The sequence below is a fragment of the Orcinus orca genome, chromosome 9 (assembly GCF_937001465.1).
Source record: "Orcinus orca chromosome 9, mOrcOrc1.1, whole genome shotgun sequence".
In the NCBI taxonomy this organism is placed as follows: domain Eukaryota; kingdom Metazoa; phylum Chordata; class Mammalia; order Artiodactyla; family Delphinidae; genus Orcinus; species Orcinus orca.
Window position 1 is genome coordinate 48,168,874 of NC_064567.1, and position 16,110 is coordinate 48,184,983.

At 39.1% G+C, this 16,110-nt stretch overlaps 1 protein-coding gene across 3 annotated transcripts in view; it reads right to left on the reverse strand.

Annotated features, from left to right (window-relative positions):
* Positions 1-16,110, reverse strand: part of TAX1BP1 (Tax1 binding protein 1) — an 88,203-nt gene that overhangs the window by 39,767 nt on the left and 32,326 nt on the right. For all 3 annotated transcript variants that reach the window (XM_049714843.1, XM_049714842.1, XM_049714844.1), the window contains exons 6-7: positions 6,370-6,518; positions 6,184-6,274 (exon numbers count right to left, since the gene is read on the reverse strand). In XM_049714843.1, coding sequence (XP_049570800.1) covers positions 6,184-6,274; positions 6,370-6,518 — 240 coding nt within the window. The remainder of the gene's footprint in view (positions 1-6,183; positions 6,275-6,369; positions 6,519-16,110) is intronic.

Sequence of the window (16,110 nt, forward strand, 5' to 3'; positions counted from 1 at the left end):
TAAGGAATAAATAATTTAGAGCAGTAAAAGAAAAATAAATTCTGGATTTACCCTAAAATGTACTTGTCAACCCTTTACAAAACATTGGAAGTACTGTTTCTCAGGATAGAAGAGAGAAAAGAAAGGCAGGATGGAAAGGTGACAGCTTCAGGGAAAAGTTTTCCTCTTTCCAAAATAAGTCATTCTAATTATCATTACACCTCTCAAGCATTAAACCAGGTAAGAAAAGTAAGTAAACGAGGTCCTGGTTTACTTAGGACCTTCCTAAACCCTTCCCAATACTAACTAGTATACCTTCAGAATTCATTTTATGTAATTTATTATTGAAGTAAAATGATTGAAAACATAGACATGCTATTTACCCAATTATCTCCCACTGTTCTAACAGAGAAACAACATGGAAAGTACTTAATTATCCAGAGAAATAATGCCCAGGTCTTTTCCTGGCACAAAACTGAAACATTATCACTGAAATTCATATAACATTAAATAAAAAATTATTACAGATGCAAAATCTTCATTTAGTTAAAAAATCCTTTATAACTTTAAAAAACTGCATTTGAAAGTAGTTTGCAAAAAAAGCAAAAAAAAACAAAGACACTGTATCCAACTGTTCAAAAACCAAACATTATACCTGGGCACTTTTCCTTAAAGTCAAATCATAAAATCATCCACCAGTGAGTCTTCACTATTTTCCTTCCTATTCTGGGGGAGACACACACACACACACTCTCACGCTCCGGGGATGGTACATACACACACACACACACACACACACACACACACACTCTCACGCTCCGGGGATGGTACACACACACACACACACACACACACACACTCACGCTCCGGGGATGGTACACACACACACACACACACACACACACACACACACACTCTCTCATGCCCCGGGGATGGTACACACACACACACACACTCACGCTCAGGGGATGGCACACACACACACACACACACACACACACACACACTCACGCTCCGGGGATGGTACACACACACACACACACACACACACACTCACGCTCTGGGGATGGTATACACACACACACACACACACACTCACGCTCCGGGGATGGTACAGACACACACACACACTCACTCACTCACTCACTCACTCGCTCACGCTCCAGGGATGGCTGTTCCAAGAAACAGAATGGGTATAACCCATGACATGCAAAATGTTCCTATCTATGCTCTGCAATGAGGTGCACAGTGGACTCAAATTTTTTATTTTAAAGGCAAAAAATTTTAAAGACTAAAAAAAAATTAACCACCCCCCCAAAATAAGAAGGAAATTATTGTAGCTTTGTGGTATAGTTTGAAATAAGGGAACATGACACCTCCAGCTTTGTTCTTCTCAGGATTGTTTTGGCTATTCAGGGTCTGTTGTGTTTCCATATAGATTTTAGAATTATTTGTTCTAGTTCTGTGAAAACCACCATAGATATTTTAATAGGAATGCACTGAATCTGTAGATTGCCTTGGGTAGTATGGTCATTTTAACAATGTATATTCTTCCAGTCCATAAGCACAGCATATCTTTCCATTTGTTTGTGTCATCTTCAATTTCTTTCATCAATGTCTCATAGTTTTCCCAGTAAAGAGCTTGTAACTCCTTAGATTTTTTCCTGTTTTATTCTTTTTGATTGTAAATGGGATTGTTTTCTTAATTTCTCTTTCCAAGAGTTTGTTGTTAGTATATAGAAATGCAACATATTTCCATATATTAATTTTGTACCTTTCAACTTAACCAAACTCATTGAGGAATACTAGTTTTTTGGTGGCATCTTTAGGATTTTCTGTATATAGTATCATGTCATCTGCAAACAGCGACAGTTTTACTACTTCCTTTCCAATTTGGATTCCTTTTCTTTTTCTTGTGTGACTGCTGTGGCTAGGACTTCCAATACTATGTGGAATAAACAGTCAGAGTGAGCATCCTTGGCTTGTTCCTGATCTTAAAGGAAGTGCTTTCAAGCTTTTCACCACTGAGTACGTTACAATGTTAGCTGTAGGCTTGTCATATATGGCTTTTATTATGTTGAGGTATGTTCCCTCTATACCCACTTGAGGTTTTACCACAAATGAATGCTGAATTTTGTCAAAAGCTTTTTCTGCATCTACTGAGATGATCATACGATCTTTATCCTTCAATTTTTTAATGCAGTATATCACATTAACTATACTTTGTATACTACAAAGCTACAGTAATCAAAACAGTATGGTACTGCACAAAAAACAGACACCTAGGACTTGCCTGGTAGTCCAGTAGTTAAGACTCCAGCTTCCACTGCAGGGAGCATGGGTTCGATCCCTGCTCAGGGAAATAAGATCCCACATGCCTCGAGGCACACCGCACCCCCCCCCAAAAAACAACTTTGGGACTTCCCTGGTGGCGCAGTGGTTAATAATCTGCCTGCCAATGCAGGGGACACGGGTCCGATCACTGGTCCGGGAAGATCCCACATGCTGCAGAGCAACTGAGCCCGTGCACCACAACTACTGAGAGCCCGCGCACCTAGAGCCTGTGCTCTGCAACAAGAGAAGCCACCGCAATGAGAAGCCCGCGCACTGCAACAAAGAGTAGCCCTCCCTTGCCACAACTAGAGAAAGCCCGCGCACAGCAATGAAGACCCAATGCAGCCAAAAATTTAAAAAAAAAGACAGACACATAGATCAGTGGAACAGAACAGAAAGCCCAGAAATGAACTCACACTTATATAAGCAATTTATCTATGACAAAGGAGGCAAGAATATTACAACAGGGAAAAGACAACCTCTTCAATAAATGGTATTGGGAAAACTGGACAGCTACATGCAGAATCATCAAACTGAACTTTCTCACACCATATATAAACTCAAAATGGATTAAAGACTTAAATGTAAAACCTGAAACCATAAAACTTCTAGAAGAAAACATAAGCAGTATGCTTTTTGACATCAGTCTTAGCATATTTTTTTGGATGTTCTCCTCAGGCAAGGGAATCAAAAGCAAAAATAAAACAAATGGGACTATGTCAATCTAAAAAGCTTTTACCCAGCAAAGGAAACTGTCAACAAAATGAAAAGGCCACCTACTGAATGGGAGAAGATATTTGCAAGTGATATATCCAACCAACATTGAGTTAATATCTAAAATCTACAAAGAACTCATACGACTCAACATCAAAAACACAAGCCCAATTAAAAAATGGGCAGAGAACCTGAATAGACATTTCTCCAAAGAAGATATACAGATGACCAACAGGCAAATGAAAAGGTGTTCAACATCACTAATCATCAGGAAAAGAGAAATCAAATACCACCTCAATGAGATTATCACCTCACACCTGTCAGAATGGCTACTATCAAAAAGACAACAAATAACAAGTGTTGGCAAGAATGTGGAGAAAAGGGAACCCCCCTGCACTGTTAGTGGTAATGTAAATTGGTGCAGTCACTATGGAAAACAGTATGGAGGTTCCTCAAAAATTTAAAAATAGGGACTTCCCTGGTGGTCCAGTAGTTAAGACTCTGTGCTCCCAATGCAGGGGGCACAGGGTTGATCCCTGGTTGGGGAACTAAGATGCCACACAGTGTGACCTTAAAAAAAAAAGTTAAAAATAGAACCGTATGATCCAGCAATTCCACTCCTGGGTATTTCTCTGAAGAAAACAAAACACTAATTTGAGAAGCTATAAGCACCCCTATGTTGCAGCATTACCTACAATAGCCAAGATATGGAAGCAACCTAAGTGCCTATCATTTTTTTTTTAAATTAGAGTATAGTTGCTTTACAATATTGTGTTAGTTTATATTGTACAGCAAAGTGAATCAGCTATACGTATACATTTATCCCCTCTTTTTTTGATTTCCTTTCTCATTTAGGTCACCACAGAGCATTGAGTTCCCTGTGCTATACAATACATTCTCATTAGTTATCTATTTTATACATAGTGTCAATAGTGTATATATGTCAATCCTAATCTCCCAATTCATCCCGCCTCATGCCCATCAATAGATGAATGGATAAAGAAGACGTGGTGTGTACATACTTACACATAAACACACACACACACACACACACACACACACAGAGGACTATTACTCAGCCATAAAAAAAGAAAAACCTTGCCATCTGCAACAACATGGACAGACCTAGACAGTATTATGCTAAGTGAAATAAGTCAAAGATAAATATATTATTTCACTTACATGTGGAATCTAAAAAACAAAACAAATGAACAAACATAAAAAAGAAACAGAGTCATAGATGAAGAGACCAAACAAGTGGTTGCTGGACTACAGGGGATAGGACGAGAGAAACAGGTGAGGAAGATTAAGAGGTACAAATTTCCAGTTACAAAATAAAATCGGTCACAGGTATGAAGTGTACAGCATGGGGAATATAGCCAATAATTATGTAATACCTTTGTATAGTGACAGGTGGTAACTAGACTTATTGTGGTGATCATTTTGAAATGTACAGGAATATCAAATCACTATGCTGTGCACCAGAAACTAGGTCAATTAAACTTCACAAACAAACTCGTGAAAAAAGAGATCAGATTTGTGGTTACCTGAGGCAGAGGGTGGGGGGAAGGGGGGAATTATGAAAGTAATCAAAAGGTACAAACCTCCAGTTATAAGATAAGTAAGTACTAGGGATGTAATGTACCACATGATAGCTAAAATTAACACTGCTGTATGTTATATATTGATATCAAAGTTATTAAGAGAGTAAATCCTTAGAGTTCTCATTACAAGGAAAAAAATCTTTTATTTTATACCTATATGAGATGATGAATGTTCACTAAACTTATTGTGGTAATTATTCCATGATGTATACAAGTATACAAGTCAAATCATTATGCTGTATACTATAAACTTATACAGTGCTATATGTCAATTATATCTCAATAAAAATGGAAGAAAAAAGAGGTGATCCTCAGAACAGATTTGAAATTTCATACTTGGGTACCCAATGTTGGTATCTAGCTTATCAATGTATATAAATAAATGAATAGTTGTTTTTTAAAGAGAAGGAGGAAGAAACCCACTGGTAACATAATAAATCATATTTTAGTTTCTTAGTACAAATTGAGACTCTCAAATACTGAATATATGCAGAGTTTTATGTTTTATCTTTAATATATACCATAATATCAATATATAAATGAGTACTGTCCTTTTCTAATCTAATAAAGAGATTGAATCTATCCAAATAATACTGACTTAGCTCAGACTGTTCTTGAAATTCCTCATCTGGAACTTCCTTCAGGAACTGCTTATGAGCCACTTAAAATAAGTAAGTCCCAATACGCATCCACGACATTATTGACAACTAAAGCTCACTACCCTACTGCAGAGTCACTTAAAAAGGAAAGGAGGAAAAAACTTCAAAGGGTGAAGATTTGTCAACAGGATCTTTTTTAAAATGACAGTCTCTGAAGATTATTATTATTATTCCAAAAGGCAAACTCCAAAACATGATCATCACTGAAGTAAATTAATGCTCTCCTTAAGGTTTATATATTCTTAAAAGGGGAAAATAATTAGTTGCACAAATTCTGATAAACAGGTATCTTGTTACCATTACAACTCTTTGACTTATTATACATTACCTGCTAAGTATCTAAAACACCAGCAATTTAATTCCCTGAAAACTAATTAGGGACTATACACAATGAGGCAGCTTTAAAATATACTCCCAAAACCTTTGATTCTCCTCTCTTAAAGAAGTGGAGCCTAATTTCCTTCTCCTGAGTATCAGCTGGAGTGACTTGCTTCTAATTAATAAAATAAAGAAGCATCAGTGTACAACTTGGAGACCAGGTCATAAAATGCACTGACTTCCTCCTTGCTCTCTCTTGTATAGCTCACTCTGAGGGAAGCTGGCTGCCATACTGTGAGAACATTCAAGCAGCCACTGAAGAGGCAACATTCCAAGAAACTGAAGGGCCTCCTGCCAAAAGTCATGTGAGTGAGCCACTTTGACAGCAGATTTTCCAGTTCTAATTGAGCCTTTGGCTGACTGCAGCCCTTGCCAAACATCCTGACTGCAACTACACAAGAGACCCTGAGCAAGAACCACTCAGCTAAGCTGCTCCCAAATTCCTGACCACTAAGTTTTGGGGTAACATGTTACACAGCAAAAGATAACTAATAAAAATGTAAAGAATAAATTACCTTATAAAGTTCCTTCTCATCCTTTTCTGTCTTCAACTGACATTCAAGCTGTTCTCTTTCATATTGTGCCTTTCTGAGTTTGTCCTTTAAACTGAGTTAAAGTCAAATAACGTTAACATAGACAAAAACAACTTTCTTAAAACAGTTTTAAAACACGAAGATACTTTTTTAAAGCATCATGAATACCTGTCTAATTCAGTTTCTTTTTCAATCGCTTTATGTGTGACTGACACAATATCTTCCTCAAGCTGGAGGGCTTTGGATGTAGCATCATTGTAACTCTTCTTAAATTCTTCATTTTCCATTTTTAAACTTTGTGAGACTTCAAAAAGAACCTTAGAAACAATAACAAAATATTTTGAGAAACACAGAAACATAATTAGAAATACAAATTTGTATATCTCTAAGAAATCTATTTATGGTTAAAAGTTTAATCCCACATTTGTCCCCTCCTAAGTTTTTTTTTTTTTGGTGGTATGCGGGCCTCTCACGTTGCGGAGCACAGGCTCCGGACACACAGGCTCAGCGGCCATGACTCACGGGCCCAGCCGCTCCGCGGCATGTGGGATCTTCCCGGACCAGGGCACGAACCCATGTCCCCTGCATCAGCAGGCGGACTCTCAACCACTGCGCCACCAGGGAAGCCCCCCTCCAAAGTTTATAAGACTAAAAACTAAACCTGAAATGGTAACATACATTAAACTTTTCAAATACTAAATCAATTATTAACTTTTTTCCTGGACTTTTCACACACTGTTTGCTGATTTCACTAACTTCTCCACCAGAGGGCAGGCAACTGAAGTGAGGAAAAAATTTAAAAATTAGTCACTTTGCTTTTTACATCTCACTTTCCAATGTTACCCTAATGACAAAACAAGTTTCATGATACTAAACAAAGTTAACACCAACTTCTTCTAGCATAAATCACTAAGTGCCACTGATAATTATACCAAAGCACTAAGTTAAGATATATGCCTAAAGCCATGTTCCTAAAGCTCCTGTCACTGTGATTCAAGAGGCTGGAACAAATATTTAAAGACACTGAAATGGATATAAAAGAGGTAGTAAATGTGATGAATTTCACTTTAAACAGATAATTTAAAAATTTTTATCACATCAATTAAGACAATTAAGTAACTTATGAGAATTCGATCAAGCCTCTCCCTAAGCCTGTTTTATAATTTGTAAAATGGAGATAATAAGGCCTTTTCTGCCTCGTTTATAAAATTATGAGAACCAAATATAACAGTGCATTTGGAGGTTTCCACATAGTTATGGGAAACTATACATCAAAAGAACTGATAAATTAAGACAAATTGTGTTTGTTAAAAAAATAATTTTACAATTTCCCACTAATGAAAGTACCACCCGGGACTTCCCTGGCAGTCCAGTGGTTAAGACTCCACGCTTCCCTCGGTGCTTTGTGACCTCCTGGAGGGGTGGGATAGGGAGGGGGGGAGGGACGGAGACACAAGAGGGAACAGATATGGGAACATATGTATATGAATAACTGATTCACTTTGTTAACACACCATTGTAAAGCAATTATACCGCAATAAAGATGTTTAAAAAAAAAAAAAGACTCCACGCTTCCTCCTTCCCTTGTGGCGCAGTGGTTAAGAATCCCCCTGCCAATGCAGAGGACACGGGTTCGAGCCCTGGTCTGGGAAGATACCACATGCCATGGAGCAACTAAGCCCGTTCACCTCAACTACTGAGCCTGCGCTCTAGAGCCCGTACTCCACAAGAAGAGAAGCCACCACAATGAGAAGTCCGCACACCGCAATGAAGAGTAGCCCCCACTTGCTGCAACTAGAGAAAGCCAGGGCGCAGCAACGGAGACCCAATGCAGCCACAAATAAACAAACAAACAAACAAACAAATAAATTAAAAAAGACTCCGTGCTTCCACTGCAGGGGGCATGGGTTCGATGCCTGGTCAGGAAACTAGGATCCTGCATGCCCTGTGGCGCAGCCAAAAAAAAAATAATAGTACCACCCATCAACCCAACAACGAAAACTAAAGAAAATCACCATTCTGCCAATTTAAATGTATCAAATGTTACAAAGTATTTATAAGCCACTTTGACTTTCAAAAAGTAACAGCCAAATTTTTTACTTATAGGTAGAATATCACTTTAAATATCTTGCTAGAATATGAAAATTACTAAACTGCATCTAAGAACAACGTAATTCATTAAGAAGCTTATCACAACAGAGGTCAGATACACTCTATTGGTTTTATTTTTGCTCAAAACAACTGTTTGCCTTACTGAATTTGCAACATAAACCAAAGACTGTTATGCAAAACTAAATGCTTTTCTGATTTCAATTCTACACAACACCAGAGAAAGCAGGTGATATTTACTCCCTCTCCCATAATTGTTGTCACTATCCAATGATCCTTTAATATTTGACACATTTTCAGTATTTGTCTAGCTGATTTATAAGGACGGTCAGAGAGGTTTCTAAATAGTTTTTTACTATTTTTTTTTTTAGTTTTTATTTTTACCAAATGCTCTCTTGGTACTGTGAATAGGCTACAGATTTAATCCAGGTATTTCTTCCTAGGAAAAAGATTAGATTGCCCAGAGGCAAAAACTAGTTTCTGATTCTGAAATTAATGAAGTTCTATAGTGGGTAAATAGCATTCTAAAGAAAATGCATAGAGAATAACTAGAAAAGATTCATAAGCAACTAAACACAAAACATTAACTGCTTTATCTATGAGTCAGTTAACTCTATAGTGAGTCACAAATTAATTCTAACTATACTTGAGAGTCTTGGAATCTTTTGTTGGTACCTATAAAAGCAACCAATAGCTTCTCAGCATCCAAGCCCACTGCAAAAGGCATGAAAATACTAAAGTGGGGATTATTCTTCAGGCCTGTAGCACTCATATCTGAGTGAAGGATAAGCATCTTCAATGTGTCTAAGTTTCCTTAGCATGAAAATGACATCAAAGCCCTTAGTGTACATACAAATAACTAAGAAACATGTTTTCTTTAAAAAAAATAATAATAACATTTTTAAAACAGTAAAATTTACAACATAGTCTTTGAAAAACACTTGAAATTTGGAATAAATATTCATTTGGTCAGTATTTGCAAGATATGTCAAAAGGGCACCATAATTCTAATATTAAAACAGAGAAAAACTTAGAGATGAGTAAGTCAGCTACACCGTGCACCAAGATAAGAACAGTAACAAAAGTGGTGGCAAAAGGAGATTAAGAGATTTGGGCATTTCAGATTCATGCAGCAGACTTCGCCCCCTCCTCCTAAATTGAAGGATCACGTCACCATGACCTACTATTACCAATCCCCCCAAGTCATAACCCTCAAATATGAACAACCAGATAAAAAGACTGTGAATCATCTATGTGGCTAAACATGCACTAAAAATATCTTAACAACACATTTATTCCTATGTTAAATAAAGACAAAATTAACTCTGACTACAAATGAATACATGTAAAGAAACCAGATACAATATCACTGACAATTATCTAGAAAAAAGTATGATGATATTCTGGATTCAAACATACAGCAAGAAAATTTAGTAAATTAGTTCCTGAATACTCTAAATGGCAAATCATTGGCAAAAGGATTATGTCATTTATGGAAATTGCTAAAAGATTTTAAAATAAATCTTACTCATTTGAGGTAACTGGCTTTTCTCAAACACTGTGCTTCTTGAAATCGGCTATAATACCAAGCTATGTAGATAGTTCTAGAGAATATAAATGTATCTTCTCTGGTTCCTAGAAATACACCAAACAAAAATATAACTGACGGGCTTCCCTGGTGGCGCAGTGGTTGAGAGTCCGCCTGCCGATGCAGGGGACATGGGTTTGTGCCCCGGTCCGGGAAGATCCCACATGCCACGGAGCGGCTGGGCCCGTGAGCCATGGCTGCTGAGCCTGTGCGTCCAGAGCCTGTGCTCCGCAACGGGAGAGGCCACAACAGTGAGAGGCCCACGTACCGCAAAAAAAAAAAAAAAAAAAAAACATATATATATATATATATATAACTGACAACAATGTACTATAATAAACTATCTTCATGGCATTAAAATAATGTGTTAAAAGGCAAAATAAATAAATAACAATAATAACTAGGGAATTAACTGTTTCATTAACATTGCTCCCATAAAAACAACCTGTTTAAGTTTCAGTTAGTTTTTTTTTTAATATTTATTTATTTATTTGGTTGCATCAGGTCTTAGTTGCAGCAGGTGGGCTCCTTACTTGCAGCTCGCCAGCTCCTTAGCTGTGGCATGCGAACTTTTACTTGCAGCATGCATGTGGGACCTAGTTCCCGGAACAAGGATCGAACCCAGGCCCCCTGCACTGGGAGTGCCAAGTCTAAACCACTGTACCACCTGAGAAGTCCCTCAGTTACAGCTTTTGTTTGTTTTTTATTTGTAAACTTTTTATTTGTAAACTAACCTGATAGAAACCATAACTTACTTTAGCATATTTCAATTTGCAGTACTTTAGATCTCTGAATTTAAACAACAAATATTCATATAACCTCTTCGGTAATAAACTTCAAATTTATCTTAAGAAAACCTTATACTTTTATTCAAACAACAACAGCAAAAAATTGCACTAAGAACATTTCCATGAAGGGACTTTGCTTGTGGTCCAGTGGGTAAAACTCCGCATTCCCAAAGCAGGGGGCCTGGGTTCGATCCCTGGTTGGAGAACTAGATCCCACATGCATGCTTCAACTAAGAGCCCACATGCCACAACTAAGATCAGGCTCAGCCAAAATAAATACATTTTTAGAAAAGAAAAAAAAGACAATTTCCATGGAGAATATTGTCCATATTCCAAGAGAGCAAAGTTTAAATACAATAAAATGTAATAAGAGCCACTTCTACTATCAAAAGTCTGCTATGAGCAAATACACTTAAATTCTACCTTTGTGAAACCATAATCAAAACGAAAAGACAGGACTTCCCTGGTGTTCCAATGGCTAAGAATCCACCTTCCAATTCAGAGGACGCGGATTCAATCCCTGGTCGGGGAACTAAAATCCCACATGCCATGGCGCCACTAAGCCTGCACGCCATAACTAGAGACTAGAGAAGGCTGCACACCATAATTAGAGACTAGAGAAGCCCGCGCGCCACAACTAGAGAAGCCCGCACACTGCAATGAAGACCCAGCACACACACACACACACACACACAAACAAACAAACAAAAAGAAAAACAAGGGCTTCCCTGGTGGCACAGTGGTTGAGAGTCCGCCTGCCAATGCAGGGGACCCAGGTTCATGCCACGGAGCAGCTGGGCCCGTGAGCCATGGCCGCTGAGCCTGTGCGTCCAGAGCCTGTGCTCCGCAACGGGAGAGACCACAACAGTGAGAGGCCCGCGTACCACAAAAAAAAAAAAAAAACATGAAAAGGCAACCCATAGAATGGGAAAAAATATTTGCAAACGATGTAACCAACAAGGGATTAATCTCCAAAATATACAAACAGCTCATGCAGCTCAGTATCAAAAAAACAACCAAATCAAAAACTGGGCAGGGAATTTCCCTGATGGTCCAGTGGTTAGGACTACATGCTTTCACTGCCAAGGGCCCAGGTTCGATCACTGTTCAGGGAACTAAGATCCTACAAGCCAAGCTGCACGGCCAAAAAAAAGGCAGAAGATCTAAATAGACATTTCTCCAAAGAAGACATACAGATGGCCAAAAAGCACATGAAAAGATGCTCAACATCACAAAATATTAGAGAAATGCAAATCAAAACTACAGTGAATGGGGCTTCCCTGGTGGCGCAGTGGTTGAGAGTCCGCCTGACGACGCAGGGGACACGGGTTCATGCCCCGATCCGGGAGGATCCTACATGCCGCGGAGTGGCTGGGCCCGTGAGCCATGGTCGCTGAGCCTGCGCGTCCGGAGCCTGTGCTCCGCAACGGGAGAGGCCCGCGTACCGCAAAAAAAAAAAAAAAAAAACTACAGTGAAGTATCACCTCACATCAGTCAGAATGGCCATCAACAAAAAGTCTACAAATAATAAGTGCTGGAGAGGGTGTGGAGAAAAGGCAACCCTCCTACACTGCTGGTGGGAATGTAAACTCATACAGCCACTATGGAGAACAGTATGGGGGTTCCTTAAAAAACTAAAAATAGAACTACCATATGATCCAGCAATCCCATTCCGGGGCATATATCTAGAGAAAACCATAATTCGAAAAGATACATGCACCCCAATGTTCAATGCAGCACTATTTACAACAGCCAAGACACGGAAGCAACCTAAATGTCCACTAATGGAGGAATGGATAAAGAAGATGTGATATATATATATATATATATACACATATACATATACATACAGTGGAATATTACTCAGCCATAAAAAAGAATGAAATAATGCCATTTGCAGCAACATAGACAGACTTAAGAGATTATCATACCAAGTGAAGTCAGAAAAAGAAAAATATAATATCACTTATATGTGGAATCTAAAAAAATGATACAAATGAACTTATTTACAAAACAGAAACAGACTCACAGACTTCAGAAACAAACTTTATGGGGACATCACTGGTGGCTCAGTGGTTAAGAATCCGTCTGCCGATACAGGGGACACGGGTTCAAGCCCTGGTCCGGGAAGATCCCACATGCCGTGGAGCAACTAAGCCTGTGCGCCACAACTACTGAGCCTGCGCTCCACAACTACTGAGTCCGTGCGCCACAGCTACTGAGCCTGTGCTCTAGAGCCTGCAAGCCACAACTACTGAGCCCGCATGCCACAACTACCGAAGCCCGCGCACCTAGAGCCTGTGCTCCACAACAAGAGAAGCCACTGCAAGGAGAAGCCCACGCACTGCAACAAAGAGTAGCCCCTGCTTGCCGCAACTAGAAAAGGCCCGCGTGCAGCAACGAAGACCCAACACAGTAAAAATAAATAAATAAATAAATAAAATTAAAAAAAAAAATTATGGTTACCAAAGGGGAAATGTTGGGAGGAAGGATAAATTAGGAGTTTGGGATTAACATACATACACCACTATATATAAAATAGATAATCAACAAGGACCTACTGAAGAACACAGGGAACTCTACTCAATATTCTGTAATAACCTATATGGGATAAGAATCTGAAAAAGAATGTATAAATAAATACATATATGTGTGTGTGTGTGTGTACAACTGAATCACTTTTCTGTATACCTGAAATAACACAACATTGTAAATCAACTATACTCCAGAAAGGTGGGGGCGGGTGCGGACCGAGAGGCGGGGGATGTCACAGGGCCAGCCCCACAGGCCCCTCTCCCAGGGGGGCCGTGTAGGGCCGGAGGGGCGGCGGACACATCCGCATCCGGGTCCTCCGCCACCCTCGGCGCGGGGGTGGGCCGGGGTTCCCGGGCGCTCGCGGCCCTTGCGCTCTTCAAAAAGAAAAAAAAAAAAAAACTATACTCCAATATTAAAAAAAAATTAAATATAAATAAATAAATGGTTAAAAAAAAATTCTACCTTTACAAGAGAATTCCAGATCCAAAGGATTAAATTTTTTTGGTTGGAGTAGAAAAAGGAGAGGGAAGAAAGGCTACAAATATATCTATAAATGTCTAAGTTATTTCCTGAACATGTATACATTCCACAGACAAGTACCTTTTTTTATTTTTTATTTATTTATGGCTGTGTTGGGTCTTTGTTGCTGTGCGGGCTTCTCATTGCAGTGGCTTCTCTTGTTGCAGAGCACGGGCTCTAGGCACGTGGGCTTTAGTAGTTGTGGCTTGCAGGCTCTACAGCACAGGCTCAGTAGTTGTGGCACACGGGCTTAGTTGCTCCGTGGCATGTGGGATCTTCCCAGACCAGGGATCGAACCCGTGTCCCCTACACTGTCAGGCGGATTCTTAACCACTGCGCCACCGGGGAAGTCCCGACAAGTAACTTTTAATGTTGGGTTTCACATACGTTTTTAAAGAAGAAAAAATTTAGGATGGTATAATTTTACTTATATTAAGTTGCTTTTTTAATTAAAATTGAATGATTTACTTTACACCAGATCAATGGAACAGAAAAGAGACCCAGCAATAAACGCATGCATATGTGTTCAATCAATCTATCAATACAACAAAGGAACCAAGAATATACAATAGGAAAAGGGTACTCTCTTCAACAAATCGTCCTGGGAAAGCTGGACAGCCACATGCAAAACAATGAAACTGGACCACCATCTTAAACCATACACAAAAATTAATTCAAATGAATAAAAGACTTAAATTTAAGACTTGAAACCATAAAACTTCTAGGAGAGAACACAGGGGGTAATACGCTCCTTGACCCTGGTCTTAGCAATGAATTTTTGGATTTGATACCAAAAGCAAAAATAAACAAGCAGGACTACATCAAACTAAAAAAGGTTCCGCACAGCAAAGGAAACCACCAACAAAATGAAAAAGCAACCTCTGAAATTGGAGGAAATATTTGCAAATCAAATATCTGATAAGAGGTTAATATCCAAAATTATATTTAAAGAATTCACACAACTCAATAGCCACCCCCCGCAATAAAAACCCCACAATCCAATTTAAAAATTGGCAGAGGAACGGAAAAGACATTTTCTTCCAAATACAACACATGAATGGCCAACAAGCACATGAAAAGGTGCTCAGGTACATCGAAAAGGTGCTCAAAATCAGGGAAATGCAAATCAAAGCCACAATGCATATCAGCTCACACCTATCAGAATGGCTGTCATCAAAAAGACAAGGGATAGGAATTTCCTGGAGGCGCAGTGGTTAAGAATCCGCCTGCCAATGCAGGGGACACGGGTTCGAGCCCTGCTCCGGGTAGGTCCCACATGCCGTGGAGCAACTAAGCCTGCGTGCCACGACTACTGAAGCCCGTGCTCAACAAGAGAAGCCACCGCAATGAGAAGCATGTGCACCGCAAAGAAGAGTAGCTCCCGTTCACAACTAGAGAAAGCCCGCAAGCAGCAACAAAGACCCAGTGCAACCAAAAATAAATAAATAAAAATTAAAAAAAAAAAAAGACAATGGATAACAAAATACTGGTGAAGATGTGGAGAAAAGGGAACCCTTGTGCACTGTTGGTGGAAATGTAAACTGGTGCAGGCACCATGCAAAAGCCAATACGGAATGAAAACTATACCGTATGATTCAGCAATCCCACTTCTGGGTATGTACCCAAAGGAAATGAAAACAGGATATGGAAGAGATTTATCTGCACTCTCATGTTCACTGCAGCATATTCACAACAATCAAGATAAAGAAACAACCTAAATGTATATCAGTGGATGAATGGATACAGAAAATGTGGTACATAAATACAATGGAATACTATTCAGTCATGAGAAAGAAGAAAATCCTGCTATTTGCAACAACATGGATGGACCTTGAGAGCATTATGCTAAGTGAAATATGCCAAACAAATACTGCATGGTATCTACTTATATGAAGAATCTAAATAAAAAGTCAAACTCATAGAAAAAGAATAGAAAAGTGGGTGCCAGGGGCTGAGGGGTGGGGAGCAGGGAGGTTGATAAAAGGGGACAAAGTTTTAGCTATAAGATGAATAAAGTCAGAGGATCTAATGTATAACATTGTGACTACAGTTAACAACACTATAATGTATAAGTGAAATTTGCTGAGAGAAAAATGTTCTCCTCTCTCTCTCTCTCTCTCTCACACACACACTCTCTCACACACACACACACACACACACAAAGGGTAAATAGGGGAATTCCCTGGAGGCCCAGTGGTTAGGACTCCATGCTTCCACTGCAGGGGGCATGGGTTCGATCCCTGGTCTGGGAACTAACATCCCATAAGCCATGGGGGGCAGCCAAAACAAAAAAAAAAAGATAAATATGTAGTTGAAAATGTGTTAATTAATTAGATGGGAGGAATCCTTTCACAAGGATTCTTTTCACAA